Raw genomic sequence first — 21,808 nt, 5'->3', positions numbered from 1 at the left:
AGTATTTCAAAAATCCTTTTCCTTTTCGTAGTAATCTTTCAAGTATTGTATGATCAACTTTATCCTCCACCAATAAAGATCAAGTATTTCAAGTAAGTTTTCTGGAGTCAGAAAGTATAAGGGCCATGTTCTTAGAAGATAATATTGTTATTCTTTCATTCTAAACTATTTTTCTTTCTTAGATTCAAAACCCTAGGTGTAAGAAGGTCTCGTGTTGGCAAGCCACTAAACTGTTGGTCAGCCCATTTGGTAACCAAAGGAGGTCTGTAGGGTGGTCCTGGTTGTGTTTCCTCAAGAAAACCTTAACCTATCTGATTGTCTAGAATCTAGTAAGACATATCTCAATGGATTCTCTCTTTAGGGATTTGTCCTCTATATCTCAAATGTCTAACCAAAATGAAATTATTAATAGTGAAGAACTTGATGTTATGAACTTAAAAATAAATTTACAGGATTGGCATATTTCTCAAGTACCTACAGAACAAAATGTAGGGGCAGGAAAAATCGTATGGGAGAGGAGCTTCTAACCCGAGCAGGGGCTCCCTTGCCCGGGTAACTTGCCATGCTCAACCAAAAGGGGCCTCATGAGGTCCCTCTCACAATCCACATCAGCATAGGAAAAGGCAACTGCTTCAACCCGACAACCCATCTTCCACAGCCCAAATGTGCGCAAAAAGTAAATAGGATTCTCAACTTAGATTTGGCTCCTTTGTCAGAAGGCTGATCTGGCAGGGATTACAGTGAACTTCATTATTTCATGTTAGCTGAACATCGATTGTCTAATCCAAGCATAAGGAAAATTACCAAAAAAAAAAAAAGAGGCATGGGACAAGGGAAAAAGCAACTTCAATAGTATGGGAGCATAAATATTAATGATACAATAGAAAACCTAACCCAACAAGCTTAGCTTGTTTTATATGGTCTTGGGCAGAGGACAATGTTAATTGGTCTCAAAAGGAAAATCAAATGAAGCAATGAAAAAGTGAATCAAAAGCAAATGAAAGCATGCGTACAAGAATGTAAAATCAATGACAAGAAGAAGATTAAACAAAACTTTTTTCTCATCTTCTAACTATTGCTTTCAGGCATGTTAATCACAAGCTCATAAACATTACATGAATGCAGGCTCACATTTTGGACCCATGCCGGATCCGTGAGATCAATAATTATACAAGCAATCAGAACCTGATTAAATCAATAGCAGGCTCTTGTCCTTCATGCAAGCAAAATAACTGAGCCTGCACTGCCAAGTGCCAAGACAAGTTTGCTGCAGTGATGACCCGGTCATGTTCACTCCATCCCCTAAGATGGCTGAATCTGATCTCGCCGAAGAACCTGTTGGAGTTGAATGACTTGTTGTTGCTGTTCCGGAGGCAATGAGCTCAACTGCTCTGGTGTTAGGTTCAACACTTGTTGCAGTAAAACAGACTCCACCTCAGCTGGAAGCTGAAACTGAGGTATAAAAACCAACAATACAAGTATGTCAGAAACCAGAAGAGCAGCTTTTTGGCCAACATGATATAAAATCAACTCTATTGTCAAATAATTTGTAATTTCTGATAAAATCATCAGAATAGCAGAAAAAATTAAATGTCTCCTTTACAATTGGAATGTTATTGATTCTTTATGTATAAAAGGCTAAAAGGAACAAAAACGTCACAATACTGCAGACGGTTCACACATTGTCATTCTGTGCAAGTGCAGAGGCAATACCGTGAATATCTGTGGTCTGACAGACAGTTGGTACTGTGATATGGCATAATTTACCAGAAAGGCATATTGTATGATACTATGATTTTCAGACCTTCCAATTGAAAAAGAGCTGGATCCAACAATATGACATAGCAGGCCATCAAATCAGAAAATAGTTTCTAAGTCATGATGACATCATGACTAGCTCTGAACAGGGCATGGAAGGGGAAAGAGGTCTTGAGACCACCATCTAATAACACAATCCAACACTCGAGAAACTATCACAATGAATTTTGATTGAACTGTATTAGGCTCAATTTCCTGTGCTGCGAACGGAAGTCTACTAAACATAGGCTCACGAAAAGGCAAGGAGAAATCTTACAACAGGCCTTCCAAAAAGCTGAATAAATCAAATAGCAGAACTATGACGCAAAAGCAACTAAAATGGAAAACTACACCCTGTTTTGATAGACAAGGTTCTTGATTTTTCCATCAGGTAGGAAATTGTTATACTGTCTGTCAGCATGTGATGAGCAGATGTTGCCTATCCCTTGTAAATGAAGACTACATCCACATGCTTTTCAGAATATTTATGAGCATATGGAATGAAAGGCACTTGGTTTTTCTGAGTGGCATGTAATCAAAGATCTCACAATAGGCCCACTTAGGTTAGAGGGGCATTGTCCCCTAGTTCTTACCAACCTTCGGTGTGTAATCGACATGCTGTAGGAAATAAAAAAAATTAAAAAAATTAAAAAGAAAAAAAAGGGTAGAACATTCTTACTAAATTGTTATGTGACTACCATGTGACCAAGTTACATTTCAATTTCATTAAACAACGTCAACACTGATGATCAATTGGTATATTTGTCGAAGTTTTTGGGTTTGATTGTTGCAATTGGAACCATGAGGTACGAATGTAAACGAGCAAAATCAGCATACTCTCTCAGTTATTTTACCCTAATAAATATAAAAAGACTGTCCTATACATAGGAAAATATATAAGTACTTACTAGGATATGCAATATTACCAACAAGAAGCATATGCTAAAAAATATCATCTTGGTTACCTAACACCATTAAACCACACTCTCTTTGTGTTTCGATAGAGGTATACAATAGTCCTCGCTTTTCTAGTTTTACAGAATTTCTGGATTTGTGTTCTTCTCTTTCTCCTTAATTACATATTTTTCTTGTTTACTTCTTGTCTACTTGGATTGCGCCCTTCTGTGCTTTCTAATGAGACAGTTCTTTTTTTTAAAAAAAAAAAAGATATCTGGGATTTTGATTGTCCTATTTATTTGTTTCTAATGAGAAGAAGAAGAAGAAACAAATAAATAGCCAATCCACTTCTGCAAACAACCTCCAATATGAACAACTTTTTTTCAAATGTCATATCATCCTCAACCATTTACAGAATCCCAATAATTCACCATTTCAATCAATCCACAATCAACTTAACTCAGCCTTCGGGACAACAGGATTGGGTTGACTCTAGCAATCCTCCAATATAGAACCTTATAGTGCCATATTTTCTGAGAAACCATTGACCATCACACCACCTCCAAATCATTGAGATATCCTTTAGAATGGAAACTAGATAACCCTCATCCCATGCCCTCCCCCCAAAAAGCCCCTATCAAGTAACATGAAATCCTTTGTAAAAACATAATCCAAAATGGCTTCTGGCAAACTCCAGGCACTAACCAAACAGGGAAAAGTAAAGAGCTTACAACTTACACTCAAGCAAGCATGGTAATCCAATTTACACCATACATTATATAGAACATACTATGATAACTAGATAGTGGTCATCCAAAAATGAAATTGCTAGATAGCACCATCCATGACTTCAAAACATACCAACTCCACCATCTCCTCACATTATAAGTGTCTAGCTCGCCAGAATAGTCAGGGGATTTATTTATAAGTAGTCGGGGGGTTTATTTCTAAAAAATAAATCTTCTAAATCACTCCCAAATTGGCAAGTGCATCAGTAGGAGAGAGCACATCATCTCACATTATAAGCGTCTAGCTCACCGTAATAGTCGGGGTATTTATTTCTATAAAAAACAAATTCTAAATCACTCCTAAGTTGGCAAGTGCATCAGAAGGTGAGAGAACATTGAGCAATAATGTTCACAAGGTTCACAAACATAGCCATCTCCGTTGTTTCCAGATTGATGGTCAGAGCCAGGTAAATTACTTCTTCCAGTAGAACTAGCTCATATCAATATAATAATTTTGAGAAATCAATCTCTTATAACTTACTTATTTTATGTTGATGATGTCAATGATAACTCTTAAGGGTTGACCATGGGTTTAGTGCTTGAAAAAATCATGGTCCAAAGTAATCACCCTCCCCCTAGAAAAATTGTGGGCAGTTCTGACTTGCTTGCTTGTCATTTACACACATTCAGAACACAATTGACAAGATAAACTAAAGCAAAAAGCAGGCAACCTCAATCAAGGGACCACTGGGCTGCCAAAAGCTTTTAACACTTTATATCACCACTATAATGTTAAAGATGTTCAAATAAAGACTAACATTTCACCAAACTGAGAAAAAACCATTATCAGATGACAGAAATACAATATAAAAATCTTCACGCCTTACAAAGATGTGGCAGGAATAGCAATTTTCATATCCTTAATAATAATATAAATCAACCCCGCACTGAACAAGAAAAAAATTGACACAACAGTTTCCAGTTGGAAGAACCAACCAGCAAATGCATGAAAAACAACCTGATCGCTCAAAGATACTGTAAAGAGTTTAGTTTGTTATGCCAACAGGGACTCCTTACCTGAGAATTTTGTTTCTCAGCTTCTGCTTTCGGGACTAGATTTACAGGCAATGGGCCGACTCCAAAAACTTGGGACAGTCCAGATCCAGTGGTATTGGACGCATTCAAACCCCTTGCTGGGAAAGAGGAGCCCCTTCCATCATCCAATTTCATCAGCTTTGGAGGGCGATTAATTGATTCTAAAGAATCTTGAACCATGCTTCCTGACGCCGTATTTATATATGCCTTACTTCTCTGGGCCCGAGTTCCACTGTCTGGGACTTGCGTAGATCTATCATCATCCTTGTTAATTGCCTGTGGAATACCTGATGATATTGAGGGGCCAGCCTGTTATAATTAAGGAATGAAGTTAGATACAAGAACACAACTCTGTGGGGTGGGGGCTGGGGGGGCCCCGTAATACTTCATTTCAACTAACACATTTTATCCACCTATGTGCTTGATCGCTTTGTTCTCTCTCCCCTATTTCTCATTCAAGCTAGACATCCTGGTGAGGAAAGCGGGAATAATCTTCCTAGAAAACATAGGAGCTAAACAAACACTTTGTACCTCTAGCCTAATTCATTTCTGCCTCTGGAGAAATTTTTATTTCAAAAAAAAAAATAAAAACAACAACGAGACATCAAAGACACTAGCAAAGTTTGTCACCTGAAAGCCTGCATCTGATAAGGGAGGATGAGATAAAATAGAAGACTGTGCTGTAGTATTTGGATTAACCATCTGAAAGCTATTTCCTAAATTGGAAGCCCCAACCTGTCCGGAACGTTGTAGCAAATGGGGCTGCATTTGCTGGTTCAGAGAAGAGGAATTTGCCCCCTGTATTTGTGGTCTAGAGGACAAACTGCTCAAAGATATGGGTAATACGAGAGGAAGTGTTGAAACTGCAGACTGGCCGAGAACTGAGGCCTGTTGTATAATATGGTTGTTCAAGTGTTGTGGAAGCTGAATTCGAGGTTGTGGGGCTGAAGAAAATTGGTTCAGAACCAAAGGATTTTGAGGCACTGTAGACGCTTGATTTTCTTGCACTTTGGGCATCAACCCAGACTGCATCTTGTTCTGTGCAAGAGGGGGTAGCCCAGGAAGAGTTTGAACTGCTGGTGGCTGACCCTGCTGGCTATCACGCAATGGAGGCTGCGTGGGATGACCTGAAGCCTGCCGAATATTGGGCATCTGCAACTGCAAAGTTTCAGAATAAAAAATTAAAAAATAAAAATAAAAAAAGACTTCTCGTGACACAGCTACAAGGGCTGAGCAGGTAATGGCACAAAAGTTAAAAGTAATAAAACCAACCACTTGTGGGGTCACCATTCCAAGCATTATCTGTGCCTGCAAAAAAAGAATTTTAAAAAATAAGTTTAAATTTAAAAAATAATGAATAACATATCAGACCAGAAACAGAGGTAGAATAGGTATGGATAGATTAACCCTTGGGTTTCCATAAAAAGGGAAAGCATGGGATCCCAAAGTTGGATCAGGCAAATAGCATTCATCTACTTAATTACCAGAAATTGAAATAAAAGAAAACCAGCGTCCTGCATTCTTAAAATTGTCAAAGCTCAGCATGTGTACACAATACATGAAATGAGTCTTTGCTCGACTTTTTGATAAGAAACAAAGATGAGGATATTGTCTGACTAAGGGATTGAAACTTACGAAACACCTCCTAAAATAAAAAATTATATGTTCTACTGGGTCACAGAGGGCTGTGTTCAGGGCATTTTTTATTGTCCTGAGATTTCACACAGAGGACTGGAGATCTTAAGAGATGCTCAAATACTGATGAGGTACTGGATTGCAAGAGGTGAAATCAATCATCCACTTACATATAATGCATTTGCTTTGAGAATTTAAAAATATTTTCTGAAGCTTTGGGAATCAGCTGAGTATTATGTCATTTTTGTCCTAAAACAAGATTTAGTACTAAAACAAGATTTAGTACTAAAACAAGATTTCTTGGAACTAGTCCCCTCAGAGACAGGAAACACAAACCTAAATGGAACAACTTCTCCCTTGAATATAGAGAAGAAGATTAAAAAATAGACAGTTTCTTGGCTTTCCATTACGTGCACAAAGACAATGATGGTAAGGCTGCAGAAGAGAGTATAGGAATGGAGTAGATTGGAAAAATGTCCACAAGGAAAAAAGATGGGACCTGTTATAAAATGGAAACAGAAAAACACACACACATTCTATATCATCTATTTTATTGCAGGAAGTTTAAGATGGGCTGGCTGTACAAGAAACCCATGTCACATGAATACACATACATAGAGTGACATGCATAAAGTAGAGAAAGATGCTACTATTTTTAAATATATAAATACACACACACACACATGTACGTTTGGTTGAAGAGTATTAACAAGAAAAGTAGTGTGATATAAGACCATTGCAATTACCTAAACCATTGCAATAAGATAATCAGATTCCAATCCCCGGAAAGAGGGAAAAATGTCTTGTTACCTGAAAAACAGCTTTTGGCAACTGTGGTCTTGCAAGCAATAGCTGGCGAGCTAGTTCCTTGTTTTGTGTAGACATTACCTGTCATTGTAACATGTATAATAAATAAATTAATTAAAATAAATAAATAAATAAATTAGATGAAGATTCAAAACCTATCCAGAAAAGTGAAATAAACTTCACTGAAATGCTTACTTTCAGCTCAGACATTATTTCATTCAGCTGGCTCCTAGACATTTTGGCCAGACGAAGAGTTAAAGGATCGTTGGCCAATGCTGACTGACTGTGCAAACCATTTTGATTTGACTGTGTACCAGCCTGAACACCACCTAGAGCTCCTGCCATGACAGCTGCTGCGGTTATAGCTATATGGAGACCGATTGGCTGATGGTGAACAGATTCTCCATGAATCGCTGGGCCAGCTAACTGTTTTTGAGAGTCTTTAATATGTCCATAAGGAATAAAAACATGATTTCAGGTTTTTATTCATGTAAAAAAGTCAAAACTGAAAGCATAAAAAGTTGAGAGAACAAACTAACCAACATTAGCAGCAAGTCCAGGTCCCCCACGGCCCTGCAAGAGAAGCAAAGGCAATATTCACTGACTTAAGATTATTAAACAAGAAAGAGAATAAATTAGCAAAGTATTTTTACATTCCATATTTCACCTGTTCTCGATTCCTCTCAGCACCTTTGTCATTTTCTGCAAAATCAACCCGTAATTGCCGGCCATTGATCTCATAACCCTGAAGATTACGACGAGCACTTAATGCAGTCTCTTCATCCTTATACTCACAGAACCCATAACCTTTTGGTTTGCCAGTTTCTCTATCAATAACTAATCTGAAAAATGAGACAAAACACTTTAAACATACCAATTACTACCTTGCAAAAGCAAATAAAATAAAAGCAAGTGATACAATAGCATATTTTAGTTAAGGGCATGATTTATCCCTAACGAATAAACCAAATAATTTTTTTTGATAAGTTAAACCAAATAATTACTTTTAACGTTTGTTTGTTGCAAACCATATCAAAAATTGAAATACACCACAATAATTAGAGATCAAACAAAAAATAACTGCTTGGTATAAAGCTTCTGGATATCAGTTCTATTGAATTGCTGCAATATCCATGACTACAACACTACCACAAGATTGAGGTCAAAAACAAATTTATTCAGTCCAACCAGGTACTTAGCTATCAATGATAGATCAAAACACACAATGTTCATACATCAAGACACGTGATACACTCTTCAGGCCAAGGTTAGACAAGCTATCTTGTTTTCTTTTTCTTTTCTTTTTTTTTGGGGGGGGAAATTATATTTAGTCCCTAAGATTTTATCTGATTCGGTTTAGTTCTTGGGTTTTCAATTCCAAGAATAAGATCCTCAGATTTTGCCCAAATTTTAAATTGATTCCTCTAACAAAACTATTTGTTACATGTGTCTCATTTAACATGTCAGGGTCTTAGCGTCAAAGTTAATGGTTCTTCCTCTAACGCTACAAATCTAGAAAATTAGGATGACGAAGAATATGGTTTTTGTTTATGGAATTGGGTCTTTGGTTTTGTTTTGTTTTGGTTTTTTTTTTTTTTTTTTAATGGATGACTTAGCGCTTAATGATATGACATTGATATTAGGTGCTGATATGAACGTTGGCGTGTCAATTGAAACATACGTGACATATGACAAACCACTCATTTTAACGGAAAAGTGATAGAGGGACCTATTTAAAATCTGAGCAAAACCTAAGGACCATATTCTTGAAATTAGAATCTCAAGGACTAAATTCAAACCTAGGAAACTAAATATGATTTTTCCCTCTCTTTTTTTTTTGGATAAATTATCAATATATCATTAAAAGTAGAAGGTGCCCCCAGATACACAAGAAGTATACAAGAGAAAACGCCTAACTAGAAGGAGAAAGGCAAGCTATGCTTTATGGTTCCATATGTTGGCAATCTCGAGAAAAACATGCCCATTAACTAAGCATAGTAAAGATGAGGATGTTAAGATAAATATGTGGATTACTAAGAAAAAATAGGATCAGGAGTGAGAAACATGACGTAGAATATTCCCATCTATAAGAGCATCTAACACGGCTGCCCCAATTTGAAAAAATCATTTTGGCATAATCATCTAGCAGCATATTTTTCTTTTAATGTTAAGTAACACACAACCAATGGATTTAAACCTACGACCACACCTTGCACCATTTATTAACAAAGAGAGAACGTGCCATTTGAGCAAGAGCTCATTAGCTCAAGCAGCTGATTTTCTACCACAGAATCTCTATATATAAGAAGGTGGCTCATTTTTAAGATGTCATACATTCTAGAGCAGTCATTGGCATTAAAGCAAGATTCTTACTCCCAACTCTTTCAACCTAACTCATACCACAACATACACCAAGCCATTCAATCAAACTCTGCCCACATACAATCACTCATAATGATCTATAATTGCTTCCTTGTAGGAAACATCTAAACCATCTTTTGATATCTCATAAGTACGTTTAGAAACAACCAAACTATCTTAATATCTCATAAGTACATACAAGTCCCAAAAATTACATAGATGCAACTTGTAAGTTTTCAACTGAATTGGTACATAATCATCTGGTCATAACATTAATCTAGTACTGGCCCCAACCTCCCAAAAAGGTCTCCTTTTCTTTCAACCCACCCATAAAGTTTAATTGGTTACATAACCATATAAGACTTCCAGATTACAGTAACTTGTGCACAATTTAAGCATATTGAAATCAAATTAATTTCCAAATTCACGTAATTTTCTTCAATGCCAAAGCTTTAAAAATTGCCCAATGAGAAAAACAGAAGAGGTGAGTTTGCATCCCAATATGCTTCCAAAAGAAACGTGCATTTTGTGTGCTTGCATATGCAAGTGTTTTAAGCACAAGAATGCTAAGAATTTATATTTACGCCTACAACAATTCAGTTGCATCACAGGGAAAATTCAAATTAAAAAATAATAATAATAAAAAATAAAATAAAAAATAAAAAAACACCTTGTTTTATTGATAACTAAATATTACCATTCCTTTTTTTTTTTTTCTCTTTTTTTTTTTTTGATAGGTTTGATAACTAAATATTACCGTTCCTACGAAGCTCCCACACAAAGCGATCAACAAAATTGTGGAATTCAAATCCAAAACAAGAAACTCTAGGGTTTCTAACTGACCTGAAAGACACAACAGGACCAACCTCCCGGCAGATTTCTATAAGCTGCTCCTCAGTGGCATCGTATGGTATATTACCAACTGTAATAGAAATTCCACCAAACGAGTCAATCGTCACAACCCGTAAAACCTTAACTTCAGAAAATCCCATTTGATTGCCATCGAAACCGTATAAAAAATACTGATAATTTCAATCTTTTTGAATTTAATCGCTGTATTAAGATTCCAAGATCCCGATTTGTTTCATTTTCCGGCGATTTCTCGGCAACCAAACTCAGCATAAGCGACAAATTCTTAAAATATAAACAACACAAATAAATGAAAATCAGAATTGGGAGGAGCAGAGAGAGAGGGAGGACCAAAAACGCAGCGATGTTGAGAATTGGCCATGAATCAGCAGAAGGAGAAGAAGGTGAAGCGCTGCTGCTTCATCTTCTTCGTCCTTAGCATCCTCCTCCTCCCTCCTTCTTCTTTCGCTGGTGCTACTAACAAATATATATAAACATATATATAAGTTCAGTGGGTATTCGAGTTGTGTATCTATGAATTAGAGATTGAAAAGCTTTGTTAGTCTGTTTGAGAAGGCACAGAGAGAGAGAGAGAGAGAGAGAGAGAGACAGAGACAGAGAGGGGGGAAGAGTGATGAAGATGATGGCTCTCGCTTTGGACCCTGTCCAACAAAAAAGTCCCAATTAACATCTGTCCAATTAAATTAATTAACCTGGCAAAAAATATATATATTGACGGGGAACATAAATTCAACTTAAGGTCAACTTCTCTCTTATGTGTCATTTAAAAAAAATATATTGATAAAGAAAATTTTGAAATTCTAAAAATTTGAAAAAAAATATAATTTGTTTGATTTAAAATTTAATTTTTTTTTACACTTAGGAAAGAAGTTGGCATGAATTAAGTGTGTTGTATCCGTATCAAATATCGATTGACGGATACCTTGTAATTTTTGTTTTTATTGTGATTGGTTGTTGGAAGTAATTTCTCAACAAAATAAAATAAAAATCATGCCAGATATATAACTATAAGTTTTTAATATTTTATTATTAATTTAAATAAATAAGAATGTCAGTTTTGAAACTAATATAAAATTCAAGATTTAAGATCAAAAAATGAATTGAGACCAATCATCTATATATATATATATATATATATATAACACTAATCATATGAAATAATTTTTTTTTTTGTTAAAATAGCTTGTCATATTGCATTCTCAAAAACTTATCAAACATGCTCTGAGCACTTAGCTCCCGAAAAACAGAGTTCACGTATACATTCAGGAAAATCAAAGGTCCACACTTTATCCATAGACTGGGCCGTTGCCATCCTTGCCAACCTGTGTGCTGCCTTGTTTGCATCCCTCTGAACGTATGCCATCTTCCACTGAGTAAAGGACGTAAGGGCAGTCCGGATATCATCAATGAGGTGACCTCTTCTACTCCAGTCTGGTTCATTTGAAAGCACCGCCTCAATGACCACCTTGGCATCCCCCTCTAGAATGATGCTCAAATAACCCATATCCCGTGCTAGCTGGATTGCCATTAGAGCTCCTAGCGCTTCAGCTGCAGCGGGTTCAAGCAAACCAACCCGTGTTAGGCTCCTCGCAGCCAGCACCTCTCCTTGATGATTCCGAATGATTGCACCGAGGCCGACATTTCCTGTTCGTTCTCCCAACGCAGCATCCCAATTCACCGAAATATTATTCTAGTTATGAGGCTTATTTTTATGAGGAATGAAATTGAAAAAATAAATGAAAAGTATATCCAAATTTTATTTTCTAGGATTCGTTGAAAAAATATGGTAATTATTAATGAGAATCAATTTTATGGTTCATATTAAATTTCACACCTTTTATAGTGTTTACTGTATATATGGTTAGGTTCCATTTATTAAAAATTGTTTTTTTTTTTTTTTCTTCTCAAAATAAAAACACTAAAACACTTTCTTTAAAAAAATAATAAATAAAAAAACAATTTTAACCAAGTACTCACTTAATCAAGAGAAGAAACTTTGTTTATTCCAACTCAAGACTTTTGGTCATGAGCTATCATTTTGACGAAGGTGGCCACCTTCTACAGAGAGATTGTGATCACCCATAAATCATGATTGAGAGTAATTGATAGTGAGATAGTTCGCAACCACCCCTATAAAATAAGGGGATGACGAAAGTGGCCACCTCCCGCCAAGAGATCGTGATCATTCACGAATCATGATTCATAGCCACCCCAATAAAGTCACCCCATATGTTTTTTTTATGAAAAAAAAAAAAAAAAAAAGGAATGAAAATGACATAATTATATATTTTTATATTATTTTTATTATTTATTTGAAACAAAAATTTGACAAAACTCATTTAAAATTTTCGTAAATTCAAATCTTTAATTAACTAAATTAAAAACTGATATATATATATATATATATATATATATATATATATTTGAAAAAAGTAACAGGAATTTGATAATGCTTTCCTTAATTTTGTTGTTTTCAATTGGCGTAACATGTTTACGTCACTTTAGTTTATATTTTTTTTTTTAAGTCACGTACTCGTAAAATGAAATGATTTCTGTAAATATGCATTAATTTCACCGGTCCAATTTACAGTGCGAGAGGGAATTTGTTGAGCTCTAAGATTGCATTTGCTAACACCAACTTCGTAAATTTAATTTTTTCTTTCTTTTTTTTAACAGCAAAGGTGTCGAGAGCAGGACCTTCAAGATGATCTCATGTACTGAATAATTATTTGATCAAACAAGGCCTTCAAGATGATCCCAAAAAGGCAAAAATATTATTACACAAATGAATTTTTTGCTTTCAACCTAAATTATACGAAGTGCTTAATCAAGACTCAATCCTCACTTTACTCTTCCATGAGGCTAACTATCAGCATATCTAATGTCTTCATATACGAATGCAGGTGATAAAAGATCTATATGAATTTCTTGAAAATCTAAGAAACTAAATATCTAAGTAGATACTAGAGTGTTGGTGAGTATTAACAATGAATTTCGGAGCTGGAGCTTCTAACTATGGATAAGAAATAAATTTAATCTTTTTGAGCCAAGAAGACAGCAGCCTGCAATTCACTTCTAGGTATACTTCCTTTTGATATTATAAGCAAAAACTATAGATATATTTCCTTCTGGACATTGCTACTAAAACCCACCCTTTACATTCAAAATTCACATAGGAATATGAAATCCTTATTTTCACAATGTGTTGAGCATTCTACTAATTCCAGCAATGGCCAGGACAAATATAGCAGAAAACTTCCCATTCTTATATTCATGAGGATATGCGTGTCCCCCATGGTCTCACAGTTCCAATCAGCGCCCACAAGAGAGCACAGAGCACTCCAATAACAGAAATAACCAAGAATCCCTTACTTCTACCTGCCCTCCTTATAGTTTCAGTACTATTGCGAGCAGAAACTGAAACTGTTGTGCTTGTAACATTCATTCTCAGCCGACTGAAGCTAGACATTCGCTCAAATGCCCGATTCACCAAAACGTTCTCTGCAGCTGATGCAGGAGTAGTGGGTATTGACTCCACAAATGACCACAGAGCAGAAGAGAACCGACCCGCAGCACCACCGGCCTCATTACCATTTTGATTTTGATTTTCTTGGGCAGGAAAATTTGCAGATTCATATACAACACCTAAACATGACCAGAAGCGACAAATATTAACAAATGTCAATAGCATAACATATACAGATCTTTCAAAACAGGCTTAAACTTGAATTATTTTTTTTCCCCAAAGGGAGGGAAAGTAAGAGAAATTAATCAGAAGATAATATGTTCAACTCATTAATTCCAAACAATACTTATGACGACAACAGGAATACTTGTTCGGAAGAGCCCTTGAGAGCTGGCTTCCCATTTTCACATCAGTTTCTTGCCATGTGTAGATTGGCATGTCAACCAAAACCATCCATCCAAACAAGAGCTGCGTGTGGATGGGCGGGTGAAGCCAGCAACTTTTGTCCAAATCAAAGACAGCTCAGTAAGAAAGGCAAAAGTGATAGCCAAGCAAAAGCATGGGCACTGAATCTCTGCATGTTTAATTACCTGAGGGAGGTAGAGAAAAAGCACCCGGATTTGATTCTGCTGAAGTATGGATGTTGCTTCTTATATCATGTGTCCACAGCTGATTGTCAATCTGACCAGCACCATCTAGATTGGGTTGCAATTGATAATCAAACTGGTTTGTATTATTCTCAAGGATATTCATATATGGATCTGCACTAGCCTGACTTATTGGCCCCATGTCACGAATAAACATGGCAGCATCATGGTACAACTCAAACTCACTTAATCCATCACTCTCCTCAAACTGCAAGTTCTCCACAGGTCTGTCATTGTCTGAAAAACTAGGTTCAGGACCAATGAGATCATCGATTTCCAGAAAGTCCTCTTCTTGTATTATGAAGGGTTCAGGTTTATGAAGATTGGGGGCAGATGTAATCTCAGGTGTCTCACACAATTGCAATTGGGAAGTAGCTGACTGTGTATAGCCAAAGCTGGTCTGCACATCATACAGCTGACCCCTTGGGTCCAGCACTCTCATAGGTTCAGTAGTGATAACTTCCTTGGAGGATGGATCCACCATAGTACTTTGTGTTTCTTCCTCGCCAACCTATATGATGAAATTATAAAATAATACATTAGTTAACACAATCAAAACCAATTATTCAACTCACACATAATAGAACCTGTGACCTAACCCAGCACTCCTGGGAGATGTCACTTACAAAGACCATCGGCCACATAATACAAACAACCATACAAGAATGAAATATAAAAGTAAAATACAACAAACACCCAATTTCTAGTTCCAAAACTAGTCTAGGAGGGTCTCTCCATAGGAGGAGATAATAAATAATACCACAGTATAAAAAGTTGTGACACAGGTATTCCTGCCTATACAACAATCAACACATAGGCTGCCCAGATAAATGTACAACTTAGACCCTTAATTCAGAAAAATAAGCTGCACTTAAGTCCGTTATGAACAGTTGGGATGTCAGCATACAACAATAATAACAAGCACCGATATCAACTTCTGAATAAATATTTGTTTAATCATTTCAGAAGGGGAAGAAAAATAGAAAGAATACTGGGAAGAAAGAACCTACAGCAAAGACAGATCATAGACAAAGAAAATAACGGTAGATTGCCAACCTGAGACTGGATGTGAGCAGAATCATTGATTTGTGGCTGGTGGAGCACAGGCTCATCTGCAATTCGCCTCATGAACTCCTCAAATTCATCTAATGTAGACGGGACTTGACCATTGACTCTCACATCAGTGATAGAAGTAACCTCAATGAGTTGCGTTACCGAGATATTCCTATCAGTAGAGTTGTTAAAATCTGGACATTCATCATCAACCCACTCTTCTTCTTTAAATGGTGCCCCGTATTGCTCGCCATTTTTAGGACCAGGTCCACTTTTTTTGTAGACCTTGTAGAGTGCATAGTACTCCTGAAATACAGAAAGCATCCAATTTCGGTTAACAAAAGCCAAAGAATAGAAAGTAATCAAAATTAGGTTACTTGAGGCAATACCTGTACATTCTGGCATCTCTTAAGCTCCTCCTCATCTACAGTATATTCGTGCATCACCCAGTCAGTGCGTTCCCCACTAGGTGCTCGCCCTCTATAGAAAACCAGGGTCTTCTTCACTCCAACTGTCCGAGAGTTGCATGCAATGAAACGATCCTTTCCTGTTGCTTTCCAATACCCATTTCTGGTTGCCCTATTTGACCTTCCTCCATTAGGGTACTTCCTATCTCTTGGACTGAAAAAGAACCATTGCCTATCTCCAGTTTTAAGTATAGATTGTGCTGCAAATTCAATCAAAAAAACAAAATTCAATCACCCAACCTTTGAATCAAACCTAAAAGTAGTTAAACCCAACAAAGCTCGCTTCCTTCTCAAACTTACAAGAATCAAGAGTAACAGATGAGAACAAAACAAACTGCAAGATAGTTGCAAATCTGTAAACTTCAACACTGATTCCCTTAAACTGACTACATAGATAACCCAAAATAATAGATCAACCCTGAATATAGATTAATTAAAAAAAATAAAGAAGCCAATAATTCAGTACACCAAAAAATGAACCAAACAGTAAGCTTCACTTGTACCCTAAACAATTGTTAGAAAGAAGAAAAAAAAAACATATTGCTTATGGTAAGAGAAACCCCAAGACAATTTTAATCAATAAATTCCTTTAGATGCCAATCCTAACAATCAACTAAAAATGTTACACACAGCTGCAAAACAATACAACCATATAAACTTCATTAAACCCCAACTAACCCTCTGCTAATAAAAATTCCACCGAGTCCGATTCAGCCAGAAGAGCTTAACTCAATTTTTGAGCGCAATTGCCAGCTCTGGTTCACCATTTGGGGGATTCTTAAAGTGTGCTAAAACCTGTTTATATTCCCTCTAGAGGAATTGTAAACAGTAGTTAGCAATAGTTAAGACTGAAAACAGTAACACCGTCGTTAAATTGAGTTAATCAGGTATAAATCTGTAATAGCTTATTTTATGATAAAGTCTCGCATCTAAATAAATTCTAGACTAGCAAAACCAATTGAATGCATATGCCAAACAACACCAACCACAGATGTGGAGAAACCAAACAAAAGTCCTAACTGAAACAAAAAGTTAATATAAAAAAAATTATATATACATATTTGCTAACCAATCCAGACAAACAACATATCATGTTCAACCAAGACTAAAAAGCCAACACAAGTTCCAACCAAACCCAAACAAAACCAAACTTCAACTCGGACCCAAATAAACCCTAAGCAAGGATCCCAATATTACACAAAAGCGAAGTCCAAACAAACCCAGTTCAATTCTAGATTTGACTTAAACCCGACTCAAATTTCAAACCCAATCAATCAAACCACACAAAATTTTGACCTGAACCCCATTAATTCATACAGTCCAAACGCACCAAACTGATCCAAGACGCACACAAAAAGCAAAACACAAACAAAACATAAGTTTCACCTAATCCCAACAATCCACACGATCCAATCACACAAAAAGCAAAAACAACCCAATTCCAAAAGAAACCAGGTCAACGTTCCAGGAAACTCAGGATAAAAGAACAAAGAGGAAAATAAAATGAATAACAACCCAATTCCAAAAGAAACCAGGTCAACGTTCCAGGAAACTCAAGATAAAAGAGCAAAGAGGAAAATAAAATGAATACCTGGCAATTCCTCGGGCTCCCACTTGTATACGTCGGTCTCTCGGATGATATCGAGTTTGAGTTTCTTCCCACAGATCTTCCTCTTAAGATAGTACAGGACCAACTCCTCGTCAGTAGGGTGGAAACGAAACCCCGGCGGCCACACGTCGTCCCCCAAACACGACTCCGGTTTCACCTTCATCGATTCCTCGAAACAAAAACCTAAAAAGACACGTCGATTCCCTTGGGTATTCTAGATTAATCAAAGACAACGAGAATTGGGATCTCAGAATATAGAGAACTGAATTCTACATGATAAGATTTTGGATCAGAGCGAAAGAGAGAGGGCTTTGGACTGCGACTACGAGTTTTGGTTTGGTCAAACAAAGTTGTGGTCTGGGAAGGGGGTGTGGCGGGCGGGTTGTGTTATATGAAGCGTGCTCGAAGTTTCCTTGAACCAGAAGCCAATGTAAAATAATTCTTATTTTTCTGGCGGGTTAAGTTAGGTGGGTTGGGGAGTACTGAGAGTAGTGTGGGAGTGAGTACGTGTGTGGTGAGTAGTGGAGTGTTGTTTACTATGATTGAGTCAGCCACTTTGACTTGTTTGGGAAAGTTTAAGATTACATGAGCTTAAGTGGGTCGAAAGCGTGGGATTATTAGGACCTAAATTTCAGGAAAATTTTTCCCCTAAGGGTGCGTTTGGTTTGATAGGCTAGGGTTTTCCTATACCTGTTTAAGAACCAATTGTTCCATTTATGGTACAATATATATATATATGTTCACAAGAAAAAAAAAATAATAAAAAAAGAGATTCGAATTAATGGTATCCCGAGCTGTAGTTTTGAATATATCTTCTATTCAATAAGTGTGATTTTGAATATTTTGATTCACAATTAAATAGCTCATTTGTTAAACGACTCTAATACATATTAACAATATACTCAAACAATAATAAAAAAGGCCATAATATTTATTTTGATAATTTTGTTATCAAAATAAATATTATCTTATATCAAATCCATAATATTTAATAAAAAAGGCTATCTTTATGCTATCATCTTATATCAAATCCATCACTCTTTTTGTATGGATTTTGTTTTTTTTTTTTAATGTTAATTTTTTTAATAAAATAAAAAAATATATGTTTGTTAAACTCAGGTGACAAAAATGTCGATGCTGCATAACAATTTTAGACATTTTAGAATGACTGGTCAAATGAAAACTTTGAAAAACTTATAAAGTTGAAAGTCAGATTTAGAAACCCAATGAATATATTGAAATGATGCGATTACTCATAGCATAAATATACATTTAACCTAGCTCCGTTTGGAAATGGCTGGTTGCTATTCATACAAAATTCAATTTTCAACATTCTTACTTTTTACATTATATTAATTACTTTTTTTTATTATTCAAAATTTTTTTTTAAAAAAAAATTACTACAAAACAAATTTTTTTACTTTTTCTTACCAAATATTCTTACTTTTTTTCTACCTCGATCAAATTCTGATACAGTTTCATGTCACTAAATAGTAACTGTCCAATGCCAAACAGCACCCATATAAAGAGGGCAACAATTTCACAAATTTCAAGCAAATATTGAGTTCTATATAAATAATTGTGGTATAAATGAGTTGTTTTCATGATTAGTAGGTATAAATGAACTTAAGAAATGCAGGGGTGCAATCAACTAATAGTTATGAATAGTATTTGGGGTTACTAGCTGTAGTTGGCAAATAAAAACCCCGAACCTTTAAGAGCATAAAGACAATATGGAGTCCACTTAATGGTTGAAAAGAACAAATTTTGTCACAAGTTGGAAACTAAATTATTCTCAAGACAGTTATTCAAGCTATTCTAACATATACTAAGAGTAAGTGTGTTTTAATTGCCCAAGTCTTTATACAAGGAAATTAATTCAATGATGCTCAAGTTTTAGTGGGGACATAAGTCAAAAGTAGCGGGAAACTAAAATGGAACATTCAGTCTCAAGGTTGGATTGGGATTTCGAGATTTGTAATGCTTATGTCTATACTGACAAAATAAGGGTAGAGGTTGTTCCAGAAGCTAAACACATTGGTAGCACGGATTTTTAAGAAAAAGTATTACCCTCATAAAAATCTCTTGGAGTCCCGATTGGGATACAAACAATCCTTATACACTGAGAAGTATATGTAAGGCCTTGGATATTTTAAAGGCATGGCTAGAATTGAGAGTGAGGGATAAGTCTATAGTAAAAATTTGGGAAGACAAACGACTTCTTAATCCCTCATCTTATGTGGTGCAATCACCGGTGAGGATCCTTAATACTAATAGGGATGCAAGAGTCAAGGAGCTTAAAGTGGAAAGTATTTGTAGATTAGCAATTAGCCCCAATAAGCAAATTGATCGATTAATCTTGATTAAAATGATTGTACATGACCCATTTTGTAATATTTTGTGAAGATGTGCTAGTCTCGCATTGTTTGTTTATTATGTGAAACTGTATTTTATAAGTTATTATAAGGAAGTTTCAAATTAAGTAGTCATTTTGTTATTATAAGGAAGCTTCAAGTTATTATTAGGATACAACGATTGACATTATGAAAAAGATAATGGGTGTGAGAGTAATTATTAGAGACCGTGAAGAGAATGTGTTAAGCCTAAATTTTGTATAAATTGAATTAATTTCGAGTATGAAGCTAAATTTATAAAAATAGCTTGAAGCTTTTGTGTATAGTGAAATTATATGCAAAATCCAAGGTATGGGTATTTGATTTATCGGGTTAAAGCTTCTTTTTCATTTATCGTTGAGGTATTTAAAGCTTAGGTTTATTTATGGATGAGTTATGCATATAGAATGTCAATAAGACCGAATGTCTTCCACTGTACTTCCACGTGTTCTCACAGAGCAAGCCTCTATTTCTTAATTAATAAAGTTATTTTGAGATTAAAAAAAAAAAAAAAAAAAAAAAAGACCGAATGTCATGGAGTTAGAATATAGGGGAAACTTCAGAAAACCCCCATGAAGTTCCAGCCGATTTGAAAACCCCCCCTGAATTTCCAAATCTCTCAATTAGCCCCCCTAAACTTTGGTTTTCTCTCACATAACACCCTTCTGTCCATATGAATCGTTAAAGCCTAACGGACGCCCACTCACGTGATAATTTTCGGCTTGCTTACCCATTTTGCCCTCGTTAGTGTCTTACTAACCCTTCACTCTCACCCTTAGACACGCTCACTCATCCAAGCACACCAAACTGGAAGACGAAGACCCACGGCCGAAGCTTGCAGAGAAAATGTGGAAGCTGATGGGTTGATTAGGTTCCAGCCATCGATTCGAAGGCTTAGAAAGAGAGTCGAAGAAAGAAAGCTGAATATAAGTACATCTGGCGGCGAAGAATCCTCCACGACGGCGAGACCTAGACCGGCGAAAATCATCCACCGGCAAACTTACTCACTGTCCAGTACCGGCGAGGTGACGACGGTTAAAGATGGAGCACTCCGAGGGTGAGCTAAGCGATTCAGGATCGAGCTATCCAATTTGCAAATGTGGGAGCAAAACCGTTGTCAAAACAACATCAACAACTAAAAATCATGGAAAAAGGTTTTATTCCTGTGTAAATTATGTGGTAAGATGTGTTTGAGAATTTATTTATTTATTTTCACATAAATTTGCTGCTCTTCCCGTTATGCCTAAATCATTTAATGATGGATTAAAATCTAATTTGTATGACCCTAATTTGTGTGATTATGCAGAATGAAACAAATCGTGGTTGCAATTTTTTTAAATGGGTTGAACCAGATTTTTGTGTGTGCGGTGATCGACTGATGTCAATGTTGTTGGCGTGGCAGCACGATTTGAAGTCCGAAAGGGCAATGGAAGTGTTGAAATGCAAGATTGAACTTGCTGAGTACAAGTCAAAAATTGAAGTTGATGCGGCTAATTTTGCACTTAAACTTGAAAGGGTTGAGAATAAGTATCGTTCGATGCAGCTGAAGTTTCGGGTTGCACTTGCATGTTGTTGATGTCTTGTTGCTGTATTGTTGTGTTTCCCTTTTTCTAATGGACTTGCATCAAAGCTGATGTTAAGCAGCTGAAAAAGACAGTTTGTTGTCTTTATTTGTATCAGACTTGTATCAATTGACCATATGGTTATGTTTTTTGTACCCAACTTTTGTGTAATATTTGGCATGGTTTGTATGAATTTTCTTGGTACAAATTTAGAAGCATCCAAATTGATTGGTTCACTAAACTTTCCAACCCACTTGTGACCGCAATTTCTTTTATTGCTTGATGTTGTGTTACCTTCACTTGGGAAATAAAACATTGGCAAAATGTTGTCAATTGAACTCAATTTAAATCCAAAAGCATTAAAAGTTACATCATCCACATGTACTCAATTTAACGTAATTAATACCACAAGAACACTAAA

At 36.0% G+C, this 21,808-nt stretch overlaps 3 protein-coding genes across 3 annotated transcripts; all 3 read right to left on the bottom strand.

The window, feature by feature from the left end:
• Nucleotides 1-1,043: 1,043 nt before the first annotated feature.
• Nucleotides 1,044-10,852, bottom strand: LOC132184118 (cleavage stimulating factor 64). Its single transcript, XM_059597623.1, has 10 exons — nucleotides 10,521-10,852; nucleotides 10,164-10,242; nucleotides 7,627-7,801; nucleotides 7,499-7,532; nucleotides 7,155-7,399; nucleotides 6,963-7,040; nucleotides 5,790-5,825; nucleotides 5,148-5,675; nucleotides 4,500-4,826; nucleotides 1,044-1,446 (listed from the first exon to the last, which is right to left on the bottom strand). The coding sequence occupies exons 1-10, from the start codon at nucleotides 10,549-10,551 to the stop codon at nucleotides 1,303-1,305; spliced, it is 1,677 nt and encodes a 558-aa protein (XP_059453606.1). The 5' UTR covers nucleotides 10,552-10,852; the 3' UTR covers nucleotides 1,044-1,302.
• Nucleotides 10,853-11,400: 548 nt separating this feature from the next.
• On the bottom strand, nucleotides 11,401-13,081 carry LOC132184014 (uncharacterized). Its single transcript, XM_059597494.1, has 2 exons — nucleotides 13,058-13,081; nucleotides 11,401-11,880 (listed from the first exon to the last, which is right to left on the bottom strand). The coding sequence occupies exons 1-2, from the start codon at nucleotides 13,079-13,081 to the stop codon at nucleotides 11,401-11,403; spliced, it is 504 nt and encodes a 167-aa protein (XP_059453477.1).
• Nucleotides 13,082-13,263: 182 nt separating this feature from the next.
• LOC132184146 (NAC domain-containing protein 17-like) lies at nucleotides 13,264-17,825 on the bottom strand. The gene is made up of 5 exons (XM_059597659.1): nucleotides 17,415-17,825; nucleotides 15,746-16,023; nucleotides 15,360-15,662; nucleotides 14,247-14,814; nucleotides 13,264-13,835 (listed from the first exon to the last, which is right to left on the bottom strand). Exons 1-5 carry the CDS (start codon nucleotides 17,593-17,595, stop codon nucleotides 13,462-13,464), a joined length of 1,704 nt encoding a protein of 567 aa, XP_059453642.1. The 5' UTR covers nucleotides 17,596-17,825; the 3' UTR covers nucleotides 13,264-13,461.
• Between the last annotated feature and the right edge of the window lie 3,983 nt (nucleotides 17,826-21,808).

The sequence above is a fragment of the Corylus avellana genome, chromosome ca6, assembly GCF_901000735.1.
Source record: "Corylus avellana chromosome ca6, CavTom2PMs-1.0".
NCBI lineage: Eukaryota > Viridiplantae > Streptophyta > Magnoliopsida > Fagales > Betulaceae > Corylus > Corylus avellana.
The sequence above is the reverse complement of the archived record's forward strand: the minus strand, read 5'-3'. Positions and strand labels throughout refer to the sequence as shown.